At 50.4% G+C, this 26,074-nt stretch overlaps 4 protein-coding genes across 6 annotated transcripts; 3 read left to right on the top strand and 1 right to left on the bottom strand.

Annotated features, from left to right (window-relative positions):
- Positions 1-202: 202 nt before the first annotated feature.
- lzts3b (leucine zipper, putative tumor suppressor family member 3b) lies at positions 203-10,880 on the top strand. The gene is made up of 6 exons (XM_064297028.1): positions 203-427; positions 4,673-5,251; positions 5,485-6,090; positions 6,530-6,850; positions 7,338-7,568; positions 7,786-10,880. Exons 2-6 carry the CDS (start codon positions 4,712-4,714, stop codon positions 8,755-8,757), a joined length of 2,670 nt encoding a protein of 889 aa, XP_064153098.1. The 5' UTR covers positions 203-427; positions 4,673-4,711; the 3' UTR covers positions 8,758-10,880.
- Positions 10,881-11,574: 694 nt separating this feature from the next.
- ubox5 (U-box domain containing 5) lies at positions 11,575-15,440 on the top strand. 3 transcript variants are annotated; one of them, XM_064297029.1, is made up of 5 exons: positions 11,575-11,731; positions 12,731-12,802; positions 13,195-14,485; positions 14,683-14,829; positions 15,019-15,440. In XM_064297029.1, the coding sequence occupies exons 2-5, from the start codon at positions 12,749-12,751 to the stop codon at positions 15,219-15,221; spliced, it is 1,695 nt and encodes a 564-aa protein (XP_064153099.1). In that variant the 5' UTR covers positions 11,575-11,731; positions 12,731-12,748; the 3' UTR covers positions 15,222-15,440. The 3 variants fall into 3 exon arrangements, with proteins under 3 accessions (XP_064153099.1, XP_064153100.1, XP_064153101.1); XM_064297030.1 differs by having other exon boundaries at positions 11,579-11,746; XM_064297031.1 differs by lacking the exon at positions 12,731-12,802 and having other exon boundaries at positions 11,580-11,731.
- A 111-nt stretch (positions 15,441-15,551) lies between these two features.
- Positions 15,552-18,880, top strand: LOC135233462 (C-C motif chemokine 28-like). The gene is made up of 3 exons (XM_064297041.1): positions 15,552-16,466; positions 17,290-17,407; positions 17,837-18,880. The coding sequence occupies exons 1-3, from the start codon at positions 16,394-16,396 to the stop codon at positions 17,949-17,951; spliced, it is 306 nt and encodes a 101-aa protein (XP_064153111.1). The 5' UTR covers positions 15,552-16,393; the 3' UTR covers positions 17,952-18,880.
- Positions 18,881-21,068: 2,188 nt separating this feature from the next.
- Positions 21,069-26,065, bottom strand: LOC135233458 (uncharacterized). Its single transcript, XM_064297035.1, has 9 exons — positions 25,517-26,065; positions 24,901-25,135; positions 24,660-24,736; positions 24,367-24,455; positions 24,136-24,253; positions 23,739-23,875; positions 23,319-23,479; positions 22,824-22,941; positions 21,069-22,483 (listed from the first exon to the last, which is right to left on the bottom strand). Exons 2-9 carry the CDS (start codon positions 25,101-25,103, stop codon positions 22,148-22,150), a joined length of 1,239 nt encoding a protein of 412 aa, XP_064153105.1. The 5' UTR covers positions 25,104-25,135; positions 25,517-26,065; the 3' UTR covers positions 21,069-22,147.
- Between the last annotated feature and the right edge of the window lie 9 nt (positions 26,066-26,074).

Here is a 26,074-nt window from a genome sequence, read left to right as displayed (position 1 = left end):
TTTTACACCCACACACCGCAGTGCTTTTTCAAACGCTACTGGAGTATGGAACACAGGTACATAGACGATGTGGTCCAAAAGACAGACATCGTGTACAGACACCGTGGTCCAGGAAACCGGTCACGTGACGGGACTGAGGCAATGCGGCGGCGGCGCAGGCGCAGTGAGTCTAATCGGGAGGGAGGGAGGAGGTGTTGGCGTGCGCCGGGAGGCGGGACTGAGGTGGGTGTGTGGAACAGCTGATGCTCTCTCCATCATCCGATCGCAGCCACGGGCGACAGCAGCTGCGTTCGGAGCGACCTGCACGCACACCGCCTTCGACAACCGCCCTGCAACCTCCGAACCGGACCGGACCTCGGACAGTCGGCGAACCGGGACCGACCGTGGAAATTGGAATCACGCATCGCCGACGGTGGTGGTGAAACCAGTGAGTACACTAATGAGCGCGGAGCAACTGGACAGGGTGTCAGCTGGTGCAGAAATGCATAACCGTGAAACTGCCTTTTCGTTCCATTTGAAAATATGGACCGCTTCGTTTTCGCTCTCCAACAGACATTGCAGCGGCGCTGGTGATGAGGAATAAAGCTGATGCTCTAGGAGGGAGAGAGAGAGCGAGAGAGGGAGAAAGATATATCTTGTGTGTAGATGGGAGGGAACGCTGTATTTGTTAATATTACCCATCCGAGTGTAAGTAAAGAAAATGACGATGTAAAGATGATGGAGATATGAAAACGTCGCAGTGTGTGTATGCGTCTCTGTGTACGTGTGTGAGAGCGATTGTGATTGTGGCGCGTTCTCTCTCCCGGATCGAGGCACCGCGAGCGGCTGAGCGGTGGTGGTGGTCGGCGACACGCATTATGTAATGCGTTAACGGGGAAAAGACGGAGGAGAAAAAAAAATAGACCCGTTCATTCCTCCTCCCTTGCGGCGTCCTCTCTTCTGTTTTCGCGTGCCGTGTGTTAGGCCACCGTGGGGTCTGTGCGCCAGGATTACTGCCGTCGTATCGCATGTGTGTTTCACCGTGAAATTACAGACTGTGTATGTGTGCGTGCGTGTATGTGCGTGCGTGCATGTGCGCGTGTGTTTTTGCAGTGTGAGTGCATTAGTGTGTGCTTGTGAAACGAGAACGTTGAACAGTTATTTTGTAAGGGATGCTCTATCTACTGTGCATACGAGATGCAGCATGTAGTAAGCAGTGAGTGGGGCGATCAGCGTGTAGTAAAAAACGTGTAATGGGGGCAGTGTGCTGGAGTGGTTGTGTAAGGAGAGCATAGTGCAGTAGGTAACGTGTGAGTGGAGGAGTGTGTAAAAAACAGCAGTGTGTAGTAGTAAGTGTCCCGGTGTGTAGTAGAGGATGTGTAACGTCAGCAGGTGTGGTATCATTGTGGTTTAGTCACGCTGTATTGGGGACGGGTGTGAAAGCCGTGTCTTGGGCAGTGGATATTTTAGACGATCAGGTCTGAGGGGCAGGGAGCTGGGCCTGTGTACAGTGCTATGGGTGGGTGAAGAACTGCGAGCTGTAGCCGACATGGTGAAGGTTACTAAGATACCGTTGCCATGGCATAGGGAACAAGGTAGGATATTTTTAAGAGCAGTGACAAGCTGTACATTTATGGGACTAACTGCAGAGCCTGCAGGGCAGATTTTGATGTGAAGCACGCAGCAGACTGTGTCGGGTAGCGTACTGTGTTGTGTACACACACGGAACATACTACGGATGTTTCCGGAATGGAAGTAGAATTCTCACAGACGGAGCACACGAGGTTTGGGGTGACCCCCGTGTATCACTAGAACAGGCTGATTCATGAGAAGGATGCACACACACACACACACACACACGTATATACATACACACACATACAGGAGAGTTACGACCATCGCCCTTCTGTTCAGCAATACAAAAATACTCCCCTTTTCACTGCCACGTGCTCTGGTAACATTGTGTGCGTCTGTGCATGTGTGCGTGCCTGTGAGTATGTGCATACCTGCGTCTGTGTATACGTGCGTCCGCAATACGTGTACGGTGCACGCAAAAAAAAATCTTTAAGGAGCGTGTTTGAGAATGTGTGTGTGTGTGTGTGTACTTGTGTGTGTGTGTGTGTGTGAGAGAGCATGCGCCCGGTGAGCAGTGTGGAAGGGATGACGTAATGCTTGTAAGACAGCAGAGGAGAGAGAGGAGGCAGATCGTAGAGCGAGGACACATGGCCACAGGCTGGACACCTGGGGTGGGGGGAGAGTTGGGGGGGGGGGTGGCAGGGGCAGGGGGTGTTACACTATGCTGAATTTTGGGACCGAGGGGTTAACCCAGACAGCCCAGGCTTCCCAACCCCCTCCCAGCCAGCCAATCAGAGGGCAGCCTCCCTAGGTACAGTGCAGGTGAACTGAGCTAAAGAGAGAGAGAGAGAGAGAGAGAGAGAGAGAGAGAGAGAGAGAGTGAGGGAGAGAAAGAAAGAGAAAGCAAGAGAGAGATGCAACTACCTGCCATAGCATGCGAGACAGTGTAGGAAACCTGTTCAATGCTGGTGCAAATGCTGCAGTTGCATAAGTCATTCAATTTAATGTATCTATTTTTTGTTAAAATGTATAATTATATTCTTTTGTTAAAATGTATAATTATATCGTTTAATTGCAAATAGCATTTGCACATTATTTGACACCGTATCGTATTGCACATTTTTAATTGTGTGTGTTATGTCAAAAGCATACCATTGGTGTAAGTTTTAGTATATATATATTTGGTAATATATTCTAATGTGCCATGCAGTGAAGCATTTTTTAATTTAAAGGGGGGGGGGAGAGCAAGAGAAGGGGGGTGTGGAAAAAAGCCAGGGAAAGACAGAGTGGCAGAAAAGAGAAATGTTTTTTTCGTCTCAAGGCCGCCATTTCCACTTGCGAGGAGGGTAGTTCTGGGATTAATAAAATCTAATTCAACGACCTCCCTCTCACTTCTCTTAGTGAGCTTCCATGTGTGGCAGTTCTGTCTCTGAGACAGATTCACTGGACATGCGTATGGAGGCATGACTCAGGCTTGCAGTCTATGACATGCTTGCGCATGGTGTGAGGGCAGGTTCACTGGGACGGTGTGTATGGGACAGGTTCACTGGGACGGTGTGTATGGGACAGGTTCACTGGGACGGTGTGTATGGGACAGGGTCTATGGGACAGTGCGTATGGGACAGGGTCTATGGGACAGTGTGTATGGGACAGGGACAGGGTCTCTGGAGACAGGGTCTCTGGAACAGTCTGTATGGGACAGAAAAAAAAAAATTCAGGAAAAAGATACACTGCGTTCTATAACCCAGACTTGAACCGCAACAAAATAATTACTCCTGTTTGTTTCTTTGAGCCAAACGTCTGTCAGTGCCTGCCATACGTGTTGTTTATTGATCATATTCACACAAACGTTAGCATCACAAGATTTCAAAGTAAAAGTGTGTCACAAGATGTCACGCTCTGGCTAGCTTGCTCAACATGAGTAAATTAAAACAGAAATCACTCAGATTTTTTGCCACCCAGGCAAATAATATGTTTTAAAAACTTCGGTTTTGATCCGAAGGCCAAAACATTACTTGTAGCCCATTTAATTCAGCTAATCCCACTATTTCATCCTGCTCCTGTCATAATAAAATTATGAGCGACATACATTTATTGCATTATTATTGTATGTTGGCATATTGTGGTAAAAATAGTTACTTTTATCACGACGCAATTCATTCCAAAGATGCAGCATTCCATGGGCTAATGTGACTAGTCTTGCAAAACTTTGAGAATATTCAGGGGTGGAAACTTTCCATGGGAATGAATGGGAATATAAGGGAATTAACTGGAATAAAAGGCAAATTGTGAAGGTTATTTGTGAGGGTCAAGTCTCTAAAGATGCTTCATTTTTTGTGGGGAGGGGGGCCTACCTCAACGGGCCTCATTTGATGTGTAATCAACTGAGACTTTAACAAAACGCAGATATGTGTACATATGGACAGATCTCTCTATGTGCCTCTCTCTCTCGCTTTCTCTCAATCAGCCGCTGTCAATTCAAATTCAAATTCAAACTGAACATTATTGGCTTGACAACATGGAAATTAACAAATTGTGTTTACAAAGCAGTTCGTTTACAAAATAGACAAAATAGGCAAGCGACAATGTAGACAATGCTGCACACACGCACACACACACACACACACACACACACACCTCAGGTCATTGCTGTCTACTGAACATTTTTGTTTGTTCTCTTCAAACAGGAGTGGGTTTTAACTTGAATGTTTCTTTTGTTATGAAGCAGGGCTTACATAATGTTCAAATTACTTTGAAGAGCATGGCCATGCACATAAATACATGTGCATACTGCATATAATAATTACATATAGTGTACAGCTGCTGGGGTTTGGTCTCCAAAATACAACCCCCTCTATCTTGGGATATGGTTTTGATTTGCTTTATAATATTGACCAAATACTGTAACAGCAGTGTAGTGGAGCTCAAATGGCGCTGGTTGGCATTTTTGTGTTGGTGCAGATGTCAGTTTGTGTTTGACTGTTAGTGTGAGTAAGTTGGTGTTGGTGTGTTAGTAAAACAGCAAAACTGAAAATAATAAATATGACTTGCGCTCCCTCCCTCCCTCTCTCTCCCCCCTCCCCTCTCTCTCCTCTCTCCCCCCCCCTCCCCCCCTCAGTGGGCGTGGTTACTGGCTGGCATTGTGGGCTGGCTCAGTATGCCGGGCGTGTCCTGCGGGGGGCGGAGTGAGCAGAGCGTGATGGGCAGTGTGGGCAGTGGTGTCGCAGGCGAGCAGGAGTTTGCCATGAAGAGCGTGGGCACACGCACCACCCTCCCCCGAGCCCCGCCCACTTCCCGCCGGGGCCCCACCCACCGCAGCTGCAGCAGCGAGCGCGCCGCCCCCGCCCCCGCCCCCGCCCCGCCCTCCGAGACCACAGAGGGCGGGGCCTCCAGCGATGGGCGGAGCTGCAGCACCGACCGACCCCAGCTCACCTCCGACTCCGCCTCCTCTGCGATCGTCTCCAACGGCGACCGGCTGCCCTCGTCAAACTCCGCCTTCCAGAATGGGGCGGGGCGGAGGGAGGGGCCTCGGGAACGCGTAACCGTGGACACCTGCGGAAACAACGTGGGTCTCGGCAGCGAGAAGACGAGCGGGGGCGGCGGACCTGTGACCCAGTACAGGGAGGGCCCCCCAGTGGCCAAAACCGACAATCACAACCCTCCCAAAATCCTGCCCGTGTCCGGGAAACTGGAACAGGTATGGCGGCGTCGGTGTGGGTGCGGAGAGTTCGCGTGTGAAGGTGTATTTTGCGAGTGTCGGAAATAATGGAATACTGAAGCGCTTGTTTTTTGGAACCTAGAATTCACCAAGCATTCTGATTCCCAGTTCTTCTCAAGGCTGTGTGCCAAGTTAACCATAGCCTGTTCATCTGCTTCCCCCTAACTCCACCCCACCCCACCCCACCCTACCCTACCGTATCCCCTCTACAGAACAATGCTGGATTAGTTCGTCCATCAGCCTTCAAGCCAGTGGTGCCCAAGAGCTTCCACTCCATGCAGAACCTAGTGGGACAGAGTGGGGGGGCCGGTGGAGGGGGGCGCAACGTTGCAGGCGGCGGAGGCGGGGCCGCAGGTGGAGGCGGCGCAGGGAGCGGTGCTCCCCCAGCGCCGGGGGCCCACGGGGAGCAGGACAGCCCCGGAGGGGGTGGGGGCGGGGGCGGGGGCGGCGGCGGCGCGGGGGCCGGAGGGGGCCAGGGGGGCCTGTCGGACTCCGGGCGGAACAGCCTGACCAGCCTGCCCACCTACTCGGGCTCGGGTTCGGGGTACGCGCCCCCCCACGCCCTGCCCCCCCTCAGCGCCTCCACCAGTCACATCAACCGGCTGGGCACGTCGGCGGCGGCGCCCCCCCTGGAGAAACCGGGGTACCAGAACGGGCTGAGCGCCTCGGACAGCGGCCGCTCCTCCTCGGGAAAGAGCTCCTCCTCCTACCAGCGGCTCAGCCACCTGGGCGACGCCCCTCTGCCGCTGCGCCCCTCCCCGTCTTCCGACGACGTCATCCAGGACCTGGAGGACCGCCTGTGGGAGAAAGAGCAGGAGGTGAGGAGACGGGGGTCAGGGGTCATGGTGGCGATAATGGTGAGGATGGTGAGGATGATGAAGGTGATGATGGGTATGGTGATGATGATGGTGATAATGATGATGGTGGTCATCATGATGATAATGGTGAGGATTATGAAGGTGATGATGATGACAGTGATGATGATGATGGTAAAGGTAATGGTGGTGATGATGGCGGTGATCGTGATGATGATGAGGATGATTGTGATGATGGTGGTGATAATGATGAAGATGGTGTTGATGATGATGATGATAATGGAGGTGATGATGCTGATGATGAAGGTTATTGATGATCACAGTGATGGTGATGATGATGGCGGTGATAACGATGAAGGTGATGGTAGTGATGATGGTCTGGATGATGAAGGTGACGATGGCACTCCCGATGAAGGCTAAGTGGCGCGCGGGTTCCCCCCAGGTGCTGCACATGCGGCGGAACCTGGACCAGAGCGAGGCGGCCATCGTGCAGGTGTTCGAGGAGAAGCAGCGGGTGTGGGAGCGCGACATGGAGGAGCTGCGGCAGAACTACGCCGCGCGGCTGCAGCAGGTGTCCCGCCGCGCCCAGCGCATGCAGCAGGCCCTGCAGGCCCAGATCGCGCGGCTGCAGCAGGACAAGCGCCGGCTGCAGGACGAGATCGCCGCCCTGCTGGCCCACCGCGAGGACCTGGAGAGGAAGTGCCTGGACTACAGGAAGGAGCAGGCCGACATCCTGCCCCGGCTGGAAGAGACCAAGTGGGAGGTGAGGAGGGGGGTTTGCCTGGAAGAGACCAAGTGGGATTGAGGAGGGGTGGGTTTGCCTGGAAGACAGGAGTAGCAAGGTTTGTGGAAGAGACAGTGGGAGAGAGAGGGGGTTTGCTTGGAAGAGACCAAGTGGGAGATGAGCAAGGGGGTTTGCCTGGAAGAGACCAAGTGGGAGGTGAGAAAGGGGGTTTGCCTGGAAGAGACCAAGTGGGAGGTGAGCAAGGGGGTTTGCCTGGAAGAGACCAAGTGGAAGGTGAGGGGGGGGGTTTTGCCTGGAAGAGACCAAGTGAGAGGTGAAGAGGGGGGTGGGGAATTTGCTTGGAAGAGACCAAGCAGAAGGTAAGGTAGGGGAGGAAGGAGAAAGCTTTTGTTTGGAAGAGACCAAGTAGTTTACTACTTACCTTTTAACCCACATTTATCCGGAGTGGTTAACTGACAAATAAATATTTTCCACATACCGAAAACTGACTGCCCTCCCCCCCCAGGTGTGTCAGAAGGCCGGGGAGATCTCCCTGCTGAAGCAGCAGCTGAGGGAGAGCCAGGCGGAGGTGACCCAGCGGGCGGGGGAGATGGTGGCCCTGAGGGGCCAGCTGAAGGAGGTGTCGGCCCAGCTGCGGGAGAGGGAGGAGCTGGTCCTGGGGCTCAAGGACTCCTACAGCAACAAGAGCCTGAAACTGGAGCACTGCCAGGGAGAGCTGAAGAGAACCCTGACAGAGGTCTGTCTGCCCCCCCCCCTCTCTCTCTCCCCTTCTTCATTTCACTCTCACACTCTCTATATCCACCTCTCCCTCTCCGACTCTCTCTTACATCTCTCTTTTTTGCGAGCAGTCACTGTGGAGAACGGCAAGTTAATCTCTCTCTGCCTTTGTCCCTCTCTCTCTGACTCTCTGACTCTCTGGCTCTCTCTCTGCCTCTTTCTCTCTCTTTCTGCAGGTATCTCTGCTGAGGGATAAGTTGGGCGGGTTCGAGGCCGAGGTGATGGGCCTGAAGCAGGCTCTGGGAGAGCTGAGTGGGGGCGGAGCGGGCGGTGGGGGCGGGGCTAGGGGCGGGGCCTGGAGCGAGCTGTCCTCCCCCAGCAGCTCCTCGGGCGGCGCCCCCCAGGCCTCGCCGGACAACCTCCTGAGCCTACAGAGCGACGAAGCCAAGGCCCAGAGGCAGGAGGCGGAGCGGCAGGAGGCGGAGTTTAGACAAGCAGAGCGGCGGGAGGCGGAGCTTAGAGAGGCAGAGCGGCGGGATGCCGAGCGTCAGGAGGTGGAGCGGCGGGAAGCGGAGCGGAGGGAAGTGGAGCGGCGGGAAGTGGAGCGGAGGGAAGCAGAGCGGCGGGAAGTGGAGCGGCGGGAAGTGGAGCGGCGGGAGGCAGAGCGGCGGGAAGCCGAGTGGCGGGAAGCAGAGCGGCGGGAGGCGGAGCGAAGGGAAGTTGAACGGCGGGAAGCAGAGCGGCGGGAGGCGGAGCAACAGGAAGCAGAGCGGCGGGAGGCGGAGCTCCAGGAGGCCGGTGAGCTGCGGCGGCAGCTGGAGCTCCTAACGGGGGAGCTGCGGCTGGAGCGGCAGCAGCGGCAGAAGCAGTCGCTCACCTTCGCGCAGGAGCGCCACATCTGGCAGGACGAGAAGGAGCGGGTGCTGCAGTACCAGGCGCAGCTGCAGCTCAGCTACGTGGAGACGCTGCAGCGCAACCAGGCCCTGGAGCTGCGCATGGGCCAGCTCCACGACAAGCTGGCCTCCTCCACCTCCCCTGCCTCGCCGCCACCCCTGCCCTCGCTCTCCTTGCCCCTCTCCCTCACCCTCTCCCCACCCCCCCCTGCCGAGGAGGAGAACCCCTCCGGCCCCGCCTCCACGCCCAACCAGCTGGCCCCGCCCTGGCCCGCCCACTCCCGCCTAGAGAGGATCGAGTCCACGGAAATATGACTCTGAACGCCCGCCGTCGCATGTCCGCACACACAGACCGCTCCCCTCAAGTTTTAAAAAAAATAAACCCAGATACCAAACCACTCGGCTCTCAGTATCATCCACTAGCATCCACAAACCCCAGGTTGTCTGTCCGAGGAGGCTCCCAGACGAAGGGACAGAGACAGACGCCAAGCACACGGACACACCGCCTACACCGTCGCATCAACACACTCACAATCTAACGCCAAACACACCGATACATTAACACACTTACGCCGACACACTCAGAGAGACGTGCGAACACAGACAGACTCACAGTGACACTGGTGCTCTGTGCCCCGCAGCACACAGAGACACCCCAGAGGGCCCAGGATCTCTGATAGAGCCCAGATCTAATGGTCAGGGACTTAGGTCCCTCTCTATACCAGCTGGTCAGAGAGACTGAGGAGGAGGAGGAAGAGGTGGAGAAGAAAAGGGGGGCTGGGGGAAAGGAAGTGTGTGTGTGTGCGTGTGAGGAGAGAAACACTGTTGTGATGTGGAGGGACAGGAGTGTTTTATGTGGGATGGCGGAGGGAGGCGGACTTCTGCGCGCAGCTGAGGGGTTGGGAGAGGAACAGAGAATTTCAGGGAGAAGAGGGGGCTTTTTAAAAAGCGTGGGGGTGGAGGTGGACACCGGTGGTCACCAGGAACATGGGAAAGCCAAGCTCCCCATCACCGCCAGTGGCTGCGGTTACCGAAGACAGACACCAGGGGGCAGTGCCGACACAGAGCTGACCGATCATACACAGAGACTTGACTCCGGGTCGACTTTTACATTTCCTTTTACATTTTGAACTGTGAAAGCAAACAGGACAAGAGAGAAACCTTGAAAGAGGTTCGACTTTGTTTGTGGATTGCTCTCGGGATGATTTTTGTGGAAAGGAGAGTTGAGGTTAGAGCAGGATGGCGGGTCTATGAAGCTGCTTCAGTATGTAAAGGCAGCAGAGACTGAGGTGCTACAGACATAAATATCTGTACTGTAGGGAATGAGTGTGTGTGTGTGTGTGTGAGAGAGAGAGAGAGAACATGAGCGAGAGAGAAAGAATGCATGTGCTTGCATGTGTGCATACATTACAGTATGTTTGTGTGTGGATGAGTGTGTGGGCATGTGCATGTGAGAATGTAGGCACACATTCATGTATGTGTATGTGCGTGTGTGCGTGTGTGTGTGTGTGTGTGTTTGGAGAGACTTTGGACAGTCAATCAGGGCGGGGCTGTTGGCATTTCTAGAACTAGGGTTTATTTAAAAGTTACAAGAGATTTCTTTTTAAATTATTTAAATGTTTTTAGAAAAAAATTCTAAACACTTACTGGTGTATATCTGCTGTGTGTGTTATTTTCAGTGAAACATTTCATCATTTTTTTTCCTTAAAGGAGAAGTTTAACTTCTAACCTGCTGTCTGCATTCAGGAAGAAGGCTGGGCTGAGTATGACATCACAACCAGGAGCAGCACAGACAACGCCACAGAGAAAGAGCAGGGGAAAGAGTGAGAGAGAGAGAGAGAGAGAGAGAGAGAGAGAGAGAGAGGAGATAATGCGGGGAAATTTTGTTTTAAGTTTTGCCAAATTTAAAATGAGAGACAATGCATAAGTGCTGCCCCCTCTGGTCAGAGGCTATAATTGCTGCTAAGTACTGCTGTCATGCTCAACTGCAGCCTTTGTAAAGATAGGTGCAATGGACATGGATATAGATATCATTGTTATTTCTGTGTATATATTTATTCCAGTATACTGATATATTGCGTGTGAATAATTTAAGAAGATTATTATTAACGTGAATGAATTAAACAGACATCTCAGCTTTTATTTTTTTTAACTAAGCAAATATATATAAATATATATCAACATAAGTATATTCAATTTTGATCTACCACATGGTACAAATTAAACAAACATATCCAAAAAAAAAAACTTTTACGTCCATTTGTTTCCTTTTGTTGTTACTCTGAATAGATGTTTTTATCGTGAAGTTCAAGGGAAGAAAATGCTACCAATTGTTTCTTTTTATATTTTATTTTGGTATTTATGTTACTGTAATGGCTTAATGAAAACATACCCTTGTGAATATTCATTTACACAATAAAGACGCAAGTAAAACAACACTACTACATTTCCCAGAATTCTGTGAGTGAATTGGTTCCCTTCTTTTTTGTGATTATTTGCATACAGTCACAGAGAATGCTTGCTGTCAGACCCAGTTCCTATCTCATTTTAGGTCGGATTCAAAAAGACTTAATTCTACGTTTATATTTGATAATTATGTTTTGTCATATTCACAAAACCTATGTTAAAATATTTCGTTATTTATTCAATAAGATACTTAATTAAAGAATTAACGTAATTTCCAACTTTATCATTGTATATGCCGTACAGCGTGCTGGAAATATGGGGTTCATTTAGTGGGTGTCAAAATCAGCCATGTACTCTGCGAAATTCTGCAAAATGCTTCCACAGAGATGCTGAAAACGCTTCTGGAATCACACACCGGTTTTGCTATGGTCGATGAAAGATAAGCAAAACATTAAGGTGGTGGTGAAACACGATGATGTAAGCAAACGTTCTGATGTTAACGCCACCTGTTACATTTTGAGTATTCAATTTTTGGAGATTGATACACTGTATACAATGGAAATACAATTAAGAATATCTTTTTAAGGTTCGTTGTCCGTTTTAAAATTTAAATTTCACAGTACCCCGTCAAAAATCATGAGAACAGGACGAAATATTCTAGTGAGTCCATTCGGAGCGTTGACACAAGGCGTTAGCTTTATGTGCGCGGCTCAGTTTGTCCCTGTAGAGCTGCCTTAGTACTTCCACTGATGCCTCATGCATCTGTCCCACAGGCCACAGGACTGTAGTTCTGTGATCTGTGTTCGTATAAAATCCAGACTGGATGAGCATGTCTGGGAGGCGATAGCAGCCCCTGGTGCAGCAGGAGACCACCGATGTGCAGGTCGGTAGCTCGCAGGTAACACCAGCAAGCTAAGTAGCCACATGCTAGGCTACGTTCATAGCTAGCAACCGCGCTTGTTTAGAGGAAATACAATGGGAACTTCCTAGCTACTGAAAGATAATTACCTTAGCTACCCCGTCTATTGAGCCATTTCCAGACGATGGTTTCTGAGCGAGTGAATGTTAATACTGCACAATCCCCCACCTGATTATCAAAAACTTTACATTTTTTGCTGCACGCAACACAATATTGCGATACCAATGCACTACTGAACAATAGCAACTCAGTTGTTGGGTATTCAGCTGGCTTACTAAGCTCACGTTAAAAACGAGAGAGATTTGTGACACCAGATATTGGTGCTTTACGCCAAGGTCTGCAGGACACGGGTACATTTGTTTCGGGAGGGTTTACGATATCATCACTCCTCCACCACCTGCACGAGCAGTGCACTGTCATGGTAACACCGTCTAACCAAAATAGGGCGAAACAGGCAACAAAATGGTCGCAGCAAAGACCGCCTGTTCACATTTTTAAATATTATTTCCTCCGAAGTGTCTTGTTAATCTACTCCTAGTCCGCCACGACAAGGTGTCAGAACGCAGAAATCCGTCAAGGAAAGAGAAATCTGTTCAGTCAAGAAAAATATCTATTTCGTGCCACAATCAGGCTTTCAGTGGCTTTTCAGGTGCAAAAAAGGCTGTCTCAGCAGGCACCCAGTGTGTACTATATAAACCATGAAGGCCACTCTCCTATTGCAAGTAAACTCATTAACGTCCTATTATATTATCTCTGTGTGAAAAGACCCCAGCACAGACGCGCAGGTTGAGTGCAAGTTCATGTTATACTTCATTATGAGGCTGTTTTTGGTCTAACTTGGTGTTTCAAAAGATGCCGTGATGAAGTCTTACTCATGTGATCTTTATTTTGTGCTCTCACTGCCCCCATCTCCATCTCTCTCTCCCCGTCTCTCTCTCTCTCTCTATCCCACCCTCTCTCCAGGTTATACATTCTGCCGTCATGGTGGTCAATCTCTGTCTGCCGCACTTTGAGACCAGTGTGCATTGTAACAAAGTACGTCAATGAACTGGAGCTACGCGGTCTCCATTAACTCTGCTGTGCCGACACTTTTCAATTAATACTGCTGAATTATCACTGCTGCCATACACACACACACACAGCTTGAATGCCATGTGGTTTATAGTGTGTTATGGGTGAAGCGTTTAGCTTCATCTTTCTCTCTCTCTCTCCTCCCTCCCTTTCTTTCAGTTAGCCAGCATGCGTCTCCCTCAGCCTCGTGGTAGCAGCACTGTGTGTGTGTGTGTGTATGTGTGTGTTTTTGCATGCGTGCTTGCATGTGTCTGAAATAGGGAGAGATCAACGTTTTTGGAATTTTGACAAATGGTGACTTTACTGCTGCACCTGTGTACACCCTACATGTCTGTTTCCTCCCCCCCCCCCCCCAGCTGAGTGCTGACGGCTATGATGTCACAAACCTGCTGTCGGGGGACCCGAGTGTTCGTGGGCGGGGCTTCAAGCTGGAGTACTTCCTGCGGCCGCCGGTGCAGGTGACGCTGCGTTTCCCGGTGCAGGTGGAGGTGTGCCGCGTGGACGTGGAGCTGTGGCCCCCTGGGATGGACCTGGGCCAGGCGGCCCGAGGCCTGGAGGTCCTCACCTCCTCCGCGGCCCAGGACGGGGGCCAGTTCCTGCTGGTGGGACGCTGCAAGGTGAAGGACGAGGTGTCCGTCATCTTCAGCGGGCCCCGCCCCCGGCCACGCCCGCCCTTCCCACCGGCCCCGCCCGACGCCCCGCCCGGGGCGCTGGGGGTGGAGTTGTGGAGCCGGGGGCCCAGGTCTCTGGGCGTCGTGACGCAGCTGCGCGTCAGCCTGCCGTATGGGGGGGCAGGGTCGCCCCTGGGGCTGCGGGCGCTGGCTGTGTGGGGGCGCCCTGCTCACTGCTGCCCCCCGCTGGAGGTGGAGAGAATAGCGCGGGCTCACACGGACAGCTTGAAGGTGTCTCAGCATGAATCCAGATCCGCCACGCCCTGTCCCGAATCGCTGCCCACCCCAGACCCCCCCGGTGCCAAACCCCCCAATGACACCCCGGTCCCGGAGGAGTTTCTGGACCCCCTGACACAGGAACTGATGTCGTTGCCCATGCTGTTGCCAAGCGGTGCTGTGATTGACAGCAGCACGCTGGAGACGTACCAGCGGCAGGAGGCCACCTGGGGGCGCCCTCCCAACGACCCCTTCACTGGGGTGCCCTTTTGCAGGGATGCCCAGCCCCTGCCCTGCCCCCTGCTCAAAGGCCGAATCGACCTGTTCCTGCTGCGGGGTGGGGGCGGGGCTGGGGGCGGGGCCACAGAGGGCCGGCTCGGACGTGCGGTGCAGCAGGAACAGCCACGCCCCTCCAGACTCGCCGACCACCCCTCTTCTCTTACTGGGGCCCCACCTGCCCCAGATCCCAGCCACCCCCGGATTTCAGGGGACACTCCCTCACCCCCTCCCGTGGGGCAGGACAGAGGGGTTCAAGGTGGAGGTTCGGACCCTGTCAGGGGGCAGGTGAAGCTATCTGCCCCTGATCGGGGTGTCGCCTCTGCCAGTGGGACAGCGGGGTCGATCCTCTCCAGGAAACGCCCGCTGGAGGTACAGGGGAGAGGGGGGCGGAGCTCCGGGACTGGTGGAGCCCCTCCCCCCTCGGACTCCTGGACTACAGCAAAGAAAGTTCGGAAGGACACCCCTCCCCAGCCTGACTCCTGTGAGTGAGCAGGACCTCCGTGTAACCTGCAGCTCTGCATGATACTCTGCTGTGATTGGTCTCTCTAGCACCGACTGTGCTGTGATTGGTCTCTCTGGCTCAGGCTCGGCTGTGATTCTCCTCTCTAGCAGAGGCTATGCTGTGATTGGTCTCTCTGTGTCTGAGCCTCTGTTGTGATTGGTCTCTCTGTGGCACAGGTTCGAGTAGCAGTTCCCATGAGCAGCGTCTGGCAGACAGCTTGGACCAGGCATTGAGCTCTGCCCTCAGAAACCTCCCAGCATTCACTGCTCACCAAGCCGGCAAATCATGTGCCACGGAAAGCCAGGGAGGCGGGACCAATACAGGTAACTCTGCACTCTTAACTGTTAATCATAATGAGCTGAACCTGCACACATTACACTTTGTGTGTGTTTGTGAGAGTGCGCGTGTGTGTGTGTGTGCGTGTGTGAGAGTGTGCGTGTGTATGTTTGAGTGGACTCTAAGGGAAAATAAAGGGCAGTGAGAATAATTGGCTTCTCTTATCTCTCTCTCAGGTGAGAGCAGGTGTGCCCTGTGTGCCTGCCCCCTCTCTCAGTACCCCTCCTGCCCCCCCGCGTTCCGTCTGCCCTGTGGGCACCTGCTCTGCCGCCCCTGCCTGTCCCTCCAAGCCCCCTCAAAACCGCCCCGGCCTCCTCTGCTCTGCCCCGCCTGTAGAGCCCCCGCCCCATCCAGCTCCATCACACGTGTGCACTTCTGAGAGCTACACGGATTCACCCCGACAACACGCGTGTGCACTCCTAAGAGCTACATGGACTTACCCTGCCATCACGCGTGTGCACTTCTGAGAGCTACAGGGACTCGCCTTGCTAACATACGTGTGGGCCCGTGGCAGCACCCAGACTCAGTCCAAGTGCTCTACATTGTACTGTATCCACACCCACTTTCACTGTAAATAAAAGAAAGTAAATTAAGTAAATACAGTTCTGTGTGTGTCTCTCCAATGCTCTGTGCTGACACTACCTACAGAACGCACAGACCAATCCGCTGTCTCTTACAATACCTGCAGAACTGCACCACACAGTCAAATATAAACACAACTGTGTCATATTCAAATTTAGACTACAGAACTGTGCCACTGTCAAATTGAAACAACTCAACTGCACCACACTGTCAAATTTAAACAGCACAGCTGTGTCATACTCAAATTTAAGCAGCACAACTGACACACTCAAATTGAAACAACACAACTGCACCACCCTGTCAAATTAAACGCCACAGCTGCGCCACAAACAGTATGCCCACTTTGGAAAACACCCCTGTGCCGTTACAGTTGCCGTCGGCGCCATCACCGCTGTGGAATACTTCAGTTGCGGTTTGGCTGTGGCACACAGCTAATTATACAGTACCTGTCTCGGCAAACAGAGAGGAAAGGGAGAATGTGCATGGCGGGATTTATTGGCCTAAAAAGAATGCACCTGAACCTGCTCAGGCAGGCAGATCCACTGCTGCTCCAGGAACAGTGAGCCACCTGGGATTGTGTTCTCACGCTTCAAACAAATTTACCAGTTTGCCTTTCCCCTCCTGCTGATGGATGCCCTGGGCGTGTGGTCCTGCGACGTTTTGGACCAAACAAGCTCCTTGTGTTGTGGTAGGACTACAGTAGCTTCATTTGCCAAGCTCAACACACACACGCACGTCTTAGTATGGGCTACTGGAATTACATTCGTATTGATATATAAATCCTAAATGGATTAAATCTTAAATCCACACGCAGTGCAGTGAGCCAGAATGCCTGGGGTGATCCTGAGATGGGCGTGGCTGGCGGAAAATGGGCGTGGTGATTGGTGATCCTGAGAAGGGCAGGGTTTGGTGGATGTGGGACGTCCTGTATAAGTACAGACCTGATCGATCTCCTCCCTTCACCCCAGCATGGCACTCAGCATCCAAGCATTGCTCCTGGCCTTGTCCCTGCTCCTCTGGGTCTTTCTACTCACCTGTGAAGGTAAGCTCACCTGTTCTTCCCCAGTACCTGCTCCTCTGGGTCTTCACACTCGCCTGTGAAGGTAAGCTCACCTGTTCTTCCCCAGTACCTGCTCCTCTGGGTCTTCACACTCACCTGTGAAGGTAAGCTCACCTGTTCTGTCCGCATGCTGCCCCTCTGCATCCTCACTCTGTGAGTACTGGGTCACCTTGAGTAGCTTGAGACACTAGCCGCGATTCATGTTGTCTTAGTTCATCGAGCAGAATTTTCAGCGCATTTTAAACGGCCATCTACTGTCATCCCTACAGTATAGAACGTGCAGATGCTTCTCTTTCTTAAGATAGACAGGGAAAACACTGACATGCAGGCACGGGACTTCAGAAATTTTTTATTGTAGTTCTTTAGAATGATTATAAATTATGGAACCGATCAGAGTTTAGGAACCGGTTCAACTGGCAATGTACACACAAAATATCAGAAGTATATATAATATCAGAGTCAGAAGGTTCTCTGGCACTGGATTTGAACTTTAAGGGATGTGCTGATGAGGGACTTTGTGAGAATGTTGAGTGAACAGCATTGAGTGAGAGATTATGAAGTGCCACTGTGGATTTGATTGATTGACTTACTTGGGTGTGCCAGAATCTGATTTCAGCACGCTGACAGACCATAATTATTCCTGGATTTATTAGTTAACCAAAGTCATGTAAACAAGTACCTGTGTAGCCAAGAAGCACTACGGGCCGCTGTCTTCGTGGGACCAGAAACGGGTTCAGACGGCACTGACAAATTTTGCCGCCGAGGACACAAATTATTTTTTTCTCCCTCGATGTTCTGCTTTCAGGAGCCATGCCAAAATGCTGCCTCTACACGGATAGACCCGTCTCGTCAAAATTACTGCGGAGAGCGGAGAAGATCGAGGTTCAGAGCAGTGGCGGGTTTTGCGACATCAGCGCTCTAATGTAAATATACAGCGGCAGTACGGACAACGCTATTAGAATGGAAAAATCTCAAGCTATACATCAACAGAGACCCTCTGGCAGACACAGATTTTACTAGCAGTTAAAATTTTATTCTTTTAAAAAATTTTTTACATACATTTAACGGTTTCCTTATAACAGGGACTGTTTTAGATTCAGTAACAAATTGTATTTCCCCGAGTCCACACCTCTAGGTTTAACCCTTTGACATGTATGGTTTTTGGAATGTTTTTTCAAAATTCTCTAAGTCAGTGTTCTAGAACTCCACTGCTTTCAGTTACCGGTAGTGATTGATACATCACCATTAGAATGTTCAGTTAAGAACATTGTAATCACACACTTGTGATCTTAAAGGGTTTAAGCATATGCATGTGCTACGGGTGGTAACGTCCCTGTCCTTCCCCGTTCCAGAATACACGTGAAAGGAAAGAAGTTCTGTGCGCACCTGCCAAAGAAGGAAATCCTGAAGAAAATTCTGAAACGCAGGAGTGGCAAAAAGAGGATGAAGTCTTGTTTGGGCATTTAAAAACAGGAAGCAGGCCAGCCACGAGTTGTGGAGGCCACACAACACACCTATGTACCGAAACTGTGCCAGTTGCTTTCTCGGCGCTGCCTGCTGTCCCACTGACTGCTGGAATCCTGATTATTGTCACTATTTTCTTCTTTTTGCAATTTTTTTTTTTTTTCAAAATTCTAAGCCAGCGTTCTAGAACTCCATCGCTTTCAGTTACCAGTAGCGATTGTTACATCAGCATTAGAATGTTCAGTTCAGAATATGCACCTTAAACCTATGCAGTGTGTGTGCAGCGTAAAGCCCTTTATTTGGCTAGGCATATATAGTATGGACCAAAAGTCTGAGAACCCCACCAAGAACTGATTGTTTTCATTATATATCAAAGGCCGATACAATATTAAAACATAATGTCTAACAATTATAAGTCAAAAAAAGCATGTAGGTATTCATTGAAGGGAAAAGTGTCCTCCTTTCATCTTGATTACTGCCTTCACTCTGATAGGCATTGATTTTGCTAGCTTATGTGACACCTCATCGTCCATTTCATCCCTGCACTGTCTCAACTCCCATAGATGATCTGTTATGTTACTGCTGATGCTTTTTCCCTCTTCAGCTGCTCCCACAGATGCTCGACTGGGTTCAGTTCTGGTGACTGTGGTGGGAATGCCATCCTAATAAGCTCACCCTGTTCTCAATAATGTATTCTTCAATAAAAAGTGTAACTGAATTATCATAATTGCATTATTCCTTGACAAATAATGAAATAAACCAGGCATTGGTAGTATCCTCAGGCTTTTGGTCCTCACTGTATATAGTTTTAAGTACTGGGAAATAAGTTTGTAGACTGCATTACAAAATTAATTACATATAAATATAATTTACAGTTTTGCTTAATGGTGTAAGACTCTTACGTATTAAAACAAGACAATCTCATGCCCAGAGCAGCACCTGTGTGGTCATTTAAAAGTTTATTTGTGTGTGTGTGTGTGTTTTTTTTTTTAACAAGACAAGCCACCACGGTGACTCTTGGACTTTGAGGGCTAGACACACGCACAGACATAGCGTACCACCTCCCTTAGCAACCGCTGTTACCAGTGTGCCAGTTCACAACAACCTTACAGCTTACAGCCCAGGAATGCCACTGTAAATTTGTACCTCAACTGTGGATGATTTTTTTTTTTTTTTTTTTAAAAGAGGCGTTAAATCACTAAATACACAGAACTACATTCACAGGAGTGTGATAAAAACCTGAGTGGGTTGCGTAAGCTGTGTACAAGCTCGTTTCTGCGCGTTTCTTTCGGTGAAACAAAAGAAAAATCTCTCGGATAGACAGGGGACACTCAGTCGTCAGGAATGCTGAGGAAGTCAAAGAAGAAGGTTGCTTTCCTGGAAAAGCCACACGTTTGTGAGTAAGCTCACTATGTACTTACTGGGAAAGGTGATTTACTGATAACTAATAACCTTGATTCCTTTCATGTTTTAGTACAGAAGTGACTTTTGTATAATGTAGGTCTTTGATCGTTAACCATAATAAAACAAATGCTTAATTAATTTGGATAAGAAAAATTAAATTAGGCGAATCGTAATCACAGATCAAGATTTCACACTGACTGAAGTCACAGGCTTGCAGTGCTGGCCTGAGTGCAGACTGTCACACAGTCACCACACCAGAAGAGCAAGGAAAAAAAAAAACAAGGAAAAGCTCAAAAATAAGATATAGAAATCAATAAGAGGTAAATGTAAAGATAAATAAAAGTGCAACTTCCGCCCTACATTTCTCAAGGCATAGGATGTTGAGTGGAGTTTCTGCCACAAGTGCTGACCCCAGACCAGCGCATGCTGTTTTTACAGAGCAGGTTTGGATTAAAGAGTGGTGTTGGTAAACTGATCTGGGATCAGCTGTTGGCCAGTGTCCTCTCCCCATGCAGCAGGAAAGAGGAGGAGCTATTTGGGAGGTCTACGTCTCCCGCCCCTGCCCCCCATGCTAGCGCCGCCCCCAAATCAGACACCTCACCCTGCCCGGGCACCGGAACGGACCGCTCGCCCCAACCTGCCCCCGAAGCTGACCCTCAGCTCCTCCTGGCCCCCAGCGCCCCCTCCTGGAGGCAGACAGGTGAACACCTGTGCACCTGAACCACACACACACAGACAGACTGTCCTACTCCTGCTCACCAGCAGAGGGCAGCACCGCAGCAGGAGAGCCATGAAACCTCAGGATTATTAAATTCAATTTTCAATACGTGAGCTGAGCACAGAATGACAGGAATGAACTGTCATGTGACTGCAGGGGGGGGAGGAGCTACTGCAGCTAGTTTATTCACCTCTGTGCGTCCCGGATCTGCAGCTGCTGGAGGTGAATCCGCCGGTCATCGACTCGTCGTGCCTGGCGCCGGGTGCGGATCCATGGGAACGGCGTTTCCCGTGGCAACCCCGGAACGGAGCTGAGGGAGAGAGCGCTGCTGCATCTAGAACAACGATCGCCATGGCAACGAACGCAGCAAACACAAGTGGACTGACCCGGCCCGGCCCGCGCCTCTCGCACGCGAACGCCGACCCCTCTGCCGTCTCTTCAGGGCCGGGCCCGGCCCAGGTGAGGGACCTCATCCTGCTCCACCGGGAGGACTCCAAAAAGGCCAAGCAGGAAGCTGAGGAACTGCGCAGGAAGGTCCTGTACCTGACAGGGCAGTACGAGGACAGGTAAACACACCTGCGTCACTTCAGCAAGGGACACGGAACCAAAACATACTACTAATACTTACTACTACCACTACTACCACTACTACTACTACTACTACTAATAACGTGCATTTATGTAGCCTCTTTCTTGGACTCAAAGTGCTTTAAACTAAAGGTGGGAAACTCACCTCAACCATCAAACGCATTTACAGTGTGTATCCCAAACGGTGAAATCACACCTGACAGTTTTCATGAAACCAATTTGCCCAATTAACTTACAAAGACCTGTCATTACATAATTATCAGACCTCAGATTCCCCAGGAGTTACTGGAACACTGCCTAGCCCCCACCCCCCCCAAAAAAAACCACATCACTCAAAATCCTAAGCCAGGCAAAACTGGCTCTGATCCAAAGGTCTGTCAGAGTTGTGGGGGAAAAAAAACAAGACCATGTGATAACCCTGAATAATTTTTAATTGAGCTCATACAGTTGTTTTTTTGGGAACATGTGAAGGCACATTCAGCGCAGCCAATTCCAGAACATTCCAGTCAAGTTCCTTCTGGTTGTTTCTGAGAATTTCTGATTTCTTTCAACACTCCTAGTAAAGTGCGTTCCGGTCAGTTCTGGAAGGTTAATGGCTTACATACGTCACTCTGGATAAGACAAATGCACGCACACACACACACAACCACACACACACACACACACACAGGCACGCACACACACACACACACACACACACGCACAGACACAGACACAGTCACACACACACACCGAAACACATAAGCGTAAATGTAAAGTAATTCCCGAGGATGAGGTCTCTCTCTGGTGTCCAGGGTGAGGGACATGGAGGAGCTTCTGGAGGCTGTCCAATCGGAGCGTGAGGAGGCGGAGAGGGAGAGGCAGGAAGTGGAGCAGCAGAACTCGGAGCTGCGCAGCTTCAACGCAGAACTGCGTAGCCTCATCGTCCGCCTGCAGACATGCACAGCCCTGCCCCCGCCAAGGAGGGCCCAGTCCAGGGCCCCGCCCCCTGCCGTCGCCCCCCCACACCCCCGCTCACTCTGGCTCCGGGACAGACTCGCTACCCAAGGACTGGTCCTGAATCAGTTACCTTAGTGCCATCGTGGCTGGGACTGGGGCTTGCCATGTTTGGGTGAACTGATCCTAGATGAGCTGTTACAGGCAAAACACCGGGGTGCCACATCATGAGATTTTACTCCCACTTTGACCCATGAACATGACCAACGCAGTGCAATCAGCTTAATCGGAAAACCCTTAATACAAACATCTCACATCAGAAAACACACAACCCCACACCACAACACCAGGAGCCATGGCTGATTATCTGTAGATTACATAAAAGATTATATGAAACCCGTAACCATGCTGTGAGCACCCCCTGAGTTTTGGGTAAATGGCCTCTCCCACTCAGTGACTTGTGTTGCCGCCCTCCATCAGTTCTGGGTAAATGGTCTCCCCCGATTTGTGTTTTATCTCCTCCCTTAGTTCTGGGACAAGTGACCTCTCCAACTCAGTGAACTGTCCCCCCCCCATTAGTTTGGGGTACATGGTCTCTCCCAATTAGTGACTCAGTCTCTTTCCTCAGTTTTGGAGGAAGTGGTCTCTCCCTGGTAGGGGGGTCCACATAGATCTCCTTCAGAGCAAGCAGCAGCTGTAGCACAGGGGTACACAGGGCCGTGAGGACAGGCACACTGTAGTACTGCAGGTAGAAGAACAAGTCCCGCACTGGGAGCACCCCAAAAATGGTCAGTGTACCCCTGCTCAGTGGCGGCAGGCACCTCGCTTGCCAGTAGGTGGCGATGTTGTGGTACATTCTCAGGTCCAGGTCCAAAGTCGCAAGATGAGCCTGAAAAATTAAGAGAGATATTGTTAATTTTGCTTTTATAAAGGTGATGTTTAAGCCCCTTTTTCCTGTAGACAGGACCTGACACACACAAAACTTAACCAATGTAAATACCCTAAATACCCAACTGAACCAATGTGATAATTACCCAGAATTCCTCACTCAACCAATGTTACAAATACACAGAATTCCCAGCTGCAGAAAACGGCTTCAGATGCGCAACCCTGTAAAACTCAGCTCCATTCCCTGAAACACCTATCCAGGCTGAAGACCACAACATAAACTTCCCTTAGCGCTACGCCCTCAAAATCTGTTTTGGCTCATTCGGTGGTGACGAACCCACCAGCTCATCCTGAAACCCGCGGACCGTCTCCTCGACGGCGTTCTCCAGGCGCTGGTACCACACGAGCAACCGCAGCACCAGCAGGGTCCAGGTCGCCGTGGCAACCAGCAGCAGAACCCTGCAGGGGGGAGGGGAATGTCGTATGACCTCTGACCCCTGCCCGATCTAAAGTCACCAGTACCTCTACCCACCCTCTGGCTTTAGTTAGTGCAGAACAGCAGGCTTTCGGTTTGAGCTGAGGGTAAGTTATAAGGAATGCAGTTGCTGCTCTTGGCAATTTTTATGTTATTTGTACCGCATTGAGAGGACATTGTGAAGGGGTGTCATTATCATTAGCAGCACCGCACGCTCAAACCAAAAGCACACTTCTCTTTCCACCAAACTACTGCAGCATTAAAGAACCTTTTTCTTTAAGATAAACACCGCTAGCGAATGGTTTCTGAGTGAAAAGCACACCTCCACGGTGTCGCAGGGGGAAGATGACCGTAATCTCACCACATCTTAATCCTTCTGGGGGTGAGGCGGCTCTTCTGGATGACGTTATCGGCCAGGTAGTAGAGCAGAGTGCCTATCGCACCGATGTAGAGCAGCAGGTAGAGCTGATAAGTGCCGTGTGTCTGCAGCAGCTGAGTCTCAAACTGCTTCTTTATGCTGTCCTGTTAAATGACACATGTACACAGACACACACACACACACGCATGAACACGCATGAACATGCATGCATGCACACACACACACACACACACACACACACTGAGTGTCACAGACTAAGTCACAGTCAGGGAAGCCCAGGAGGCTGATTGAAAAACAAATAGCGTTAAAACACATAGATTTAAATGACTATAATATCATGAAATATTTCTGCCTCTTTAATCAGGTTATAGAGTGACCTGGGGGGGGGGGGGGGCGGCGCACCTGCAGATGGAGGAAGTGGGTGTGCCACACAAGCAGGGTGTGGTTCAGCGCACTCTGGGGTCCGTGGTGGACCGGATGTGCCGCGGTGAAGCCATTTACCGCCACCGTGTACCTATGCACACTGAGCAGCAGAGACCCTGCCGGCAAACAAGGTCAAAGGTTAAAGGTCACACTAACACAGGCCCTGTCACAACACAGACTCTTTATGCTCAATAGACGCTCAAGCTCCTGCCTTACATCCTGCCTCTTAAAGACAGGAGATTCAACAGAGTGTCCTCAGTAGTGTACTTGTTCACAAGAGGCTAATAAAACACTCTCTGATGCAAGAGCAGTAACACTAGAACTGTTGTATTACCCGAGCTGTGAAACATCAGTAGGGGTGGTGTAGTAAAATTACCATGTAAATATTTGAAGATGAGGAAGACGCTGAAGGACACGGTCACGCACCCTAGCCCCAACGTGACGCCCTCCTGACCGGTCAGCCGCATGCGGTCCATCTCCGGCCACATGCTAACCTGTAGGAGACCAGGACCCGGGAGAACAGCCAATCAGAGCAAGAGTCAGAGCGTCCTTACCCCACCTTCCACAGCCAGCCCAGGCTCAATTTAGTCCCGCCCCCTAGCCTTACCCCGCCTCCCACCGCCAGGCTGTCCAGGCTCTCTTTAGCTCGCTGGTGTTTCTCCTGCAGCTGCCTCTGTCTCTCCTGCAAACTGGGGCCTGTGACACACACACACAGGGTGATATATATTTTTTGTGACAAGACTCCCGACTGGAATCTTCCTTTCCAGGGTGACATTACAGCCAATCATGTGCAGAGTTCAATAGGTGAATGAATGAATGCAATGGCCAACTGCAAACACCAATGAAACAGCAGTAAAGCCCAAGCCAGGCCTCAGGACCACCTGCAAGCTATTCCTGTACCTGGAGTCATTCTCAGATTGGCAAGGTTGGGACTGACAGCCTTTTCGGATAACCTTTGACTCGACTCTGAGCTTGACCTGGTGGAAAAAAAGAAAGAAAAAAAGTATTTGAACCCATAAGGCAGATGGTAGCTGAAATATACACACAATTACACTGCATCCACGCGAGACAACATTAAACCGCATGGAATGTCTTGTATTGAATGCAGTCTCCTGTGACAGTCGCTTGAATGATTGCTCACGTCATTAGATTTGCCTGGGTCCTCGAGATCAGCGGTGTAACGGGACGCATTCGAGGGGTGAGACTGAAAGTCCTTTGCGGGGTCCCGTAGAGGTTCTCCTTCGCGCCTTCTCTGCTCCGACGCCGACGCTGTTTTAGTTCGCGTAAAGCCTCCGGCTTCCTTTGCGCGGTAGCGTTACAGAGGTCCCCCGCGTTGGCGGACATCGTGAATGGTTCACTCCACCGGTCTTTAGTGTCTGTAACAACACAGATGCAACAAGAGCGTAACATTAGCAACAGTATGTTAGGTCATTTAGCTAAACACTCTCCTGTGAAGACACTTATCATCACACAATATCAGAATATATCTCCCAATGGAAATAAACAATGCAACGGAAAAGTCCGATAAATAGTTTATATATTCGAGAATAGACAATTAAATATTGAAGTATTACATTCGTATTATACATCGGTATCAGCGGTGCTGCGGTCACTTTTCGCCAAGAAATTCTGATGAGTTTACCAGCTAACGCTACACAGTTTGAACACTTTAGACAATACTGGCCAAATAACTAGATCAAATATCGCGCAATAATAATAATAATACACAACCACATAACTGTGAAATTTCAGATTACCTTGAGTTTAGATTATTCATTAGCACCGCTCTGCCCAAGCTTCCGTCTTTCGCCCTTTGGTCTCTTACAGCGTTTAAATTTGCCTCTGCACAGGCACGATCAGACGCTGGTCGTGTGGTCGGTCTCTATCGCAGACCTGAGTGTCGTCCGATCGCTGAAACGGTGCTATATTGCTCTAACCTTATTCTTCGGTTCAAACTTCCTGGATGGTTGTTTTACTACGGATATTACCAAGCATTGCCGTCAGGTGGCGTGGTTTCCGTTTGCAGGACGGCTTCCAACATTCAAATCAAAATACCATTCCAAATATAGATTTAGCAACATATTTGAAACATGGAGAAATAAATTGTGCATTCCAAAATCGTTCAGTGAATGATCCATATAGAGCGTTTTTTCAATACGTTAGGTTTACAAATGTACTCTTTTTGACAAACATTTTTACCTCATAAAATCACTGACCGTCAAATAATTAGTAGCACGAAAGTCATTTTAAAGATTACCTTGGCACAATTAAGATGACCCGTTTATGCAAACAACAGTCACGTCAGTTTTAATCTC

The sequence above is a fragment of the Anguilla rostrata genome, chromosome 10, assembly GCF_018555375.3.
Source record: "Anguilla rostrata isolate EN2019 chromosome 10, ASM1855537v3, whole genome shotgun sequence".
In the NCBI taxonomy this organism is placed as follows: Eukaryota; Metazoa; Chordata; class Actinopteri; order Anguilliformes; family Anguillidae; genus Anguilla; species Anguilla rostrata.
This window is presented reverse-complemented; position numbering and strand designations above follow the sequence as displayed.

Coding starts and splice junctions, on each gene's coding strand:
- lzts3b (XM_064297028.1), top strand. CDS start 4,712: ATGCCGGGCGTGTCCTGCGGGGGGCGGAGTGAGCAGAGCGTGATGGGC. Junction 5,252..5,484: donor TGTCCGGGAAACTGGAACAG/GTATGGCGGCGT, acceptor TCCCCTCTACAG/AACAATGCTGGATTAGTTCG. Junction 7,569..7,785: donor TGAAGAGAACCCTGACAGAG/GTCTGTCTGCCC, acceptor CTCTTTCTGCAG/GTATCTCTGCTGAGGGATAA.
- ubox5 (XM_064297029.1), top strand. CDS start 12,749: ATGGTGGTCAATCTCTGTCTGCCGCACTTTGAGACCAGTGTGCATTGT. Junction 12,803..13,194: donor CCAGTGTGCATTGTAACAAA/GTACGTCAATGA, acceptor CCCCCCCCCCAG/CTGAGTGCTGACGGCTATGA. Junction 14,830..15,018: donor GGGAGGCGGGACCAATACAG/GTAACTCTGCAC, acceptor TCTCTCTCTCAG/GTGAGAGCAGGTGTGCCCTG.
- LOC135233462 (XM_064297041.1), top strand. CDS start 16,394: ATGGCACTCAGCATCCAAGCATTGCTCCTGGCCTTGTCCCTGCTCCTC. Junction 16,467..17,289: donor CTTTCTACTCACCTGTGAAG/GTAAGCTCACCT, acceptor TTCTGCTTTCAG/GAGCCATGCCAAAATGCTGC. Junction 17,408..17,836: donor TGCGACATCAGCGCTCTAAT/GTAAATATACAG, acceptor TCCCCGTTCCAG/AATACACGTGAAAGGAAAGA.
- LOC135233458 (XM_064297035.1), bottom strand. CDS start 25,103: ATGTCCGCCAACGCGGGGGACCTCTGTAACGCTACCGCGCAAAGGAAG. Junction 24,737..24,900: donor ACCCAGGCAAATCTAATGAC/GTGAGCAATCAT, acceptor TTTTTCCACCAG/GTCAAGCTCAGAGTCGAGTC. Junction 24,254..24,366: donor GCCTGGCGGTGGGAGGCGGG/GTAAGGCTAGGG, acceptor GGTCTCCTACAG/GTTAGCATGTGGCCGGAGAT.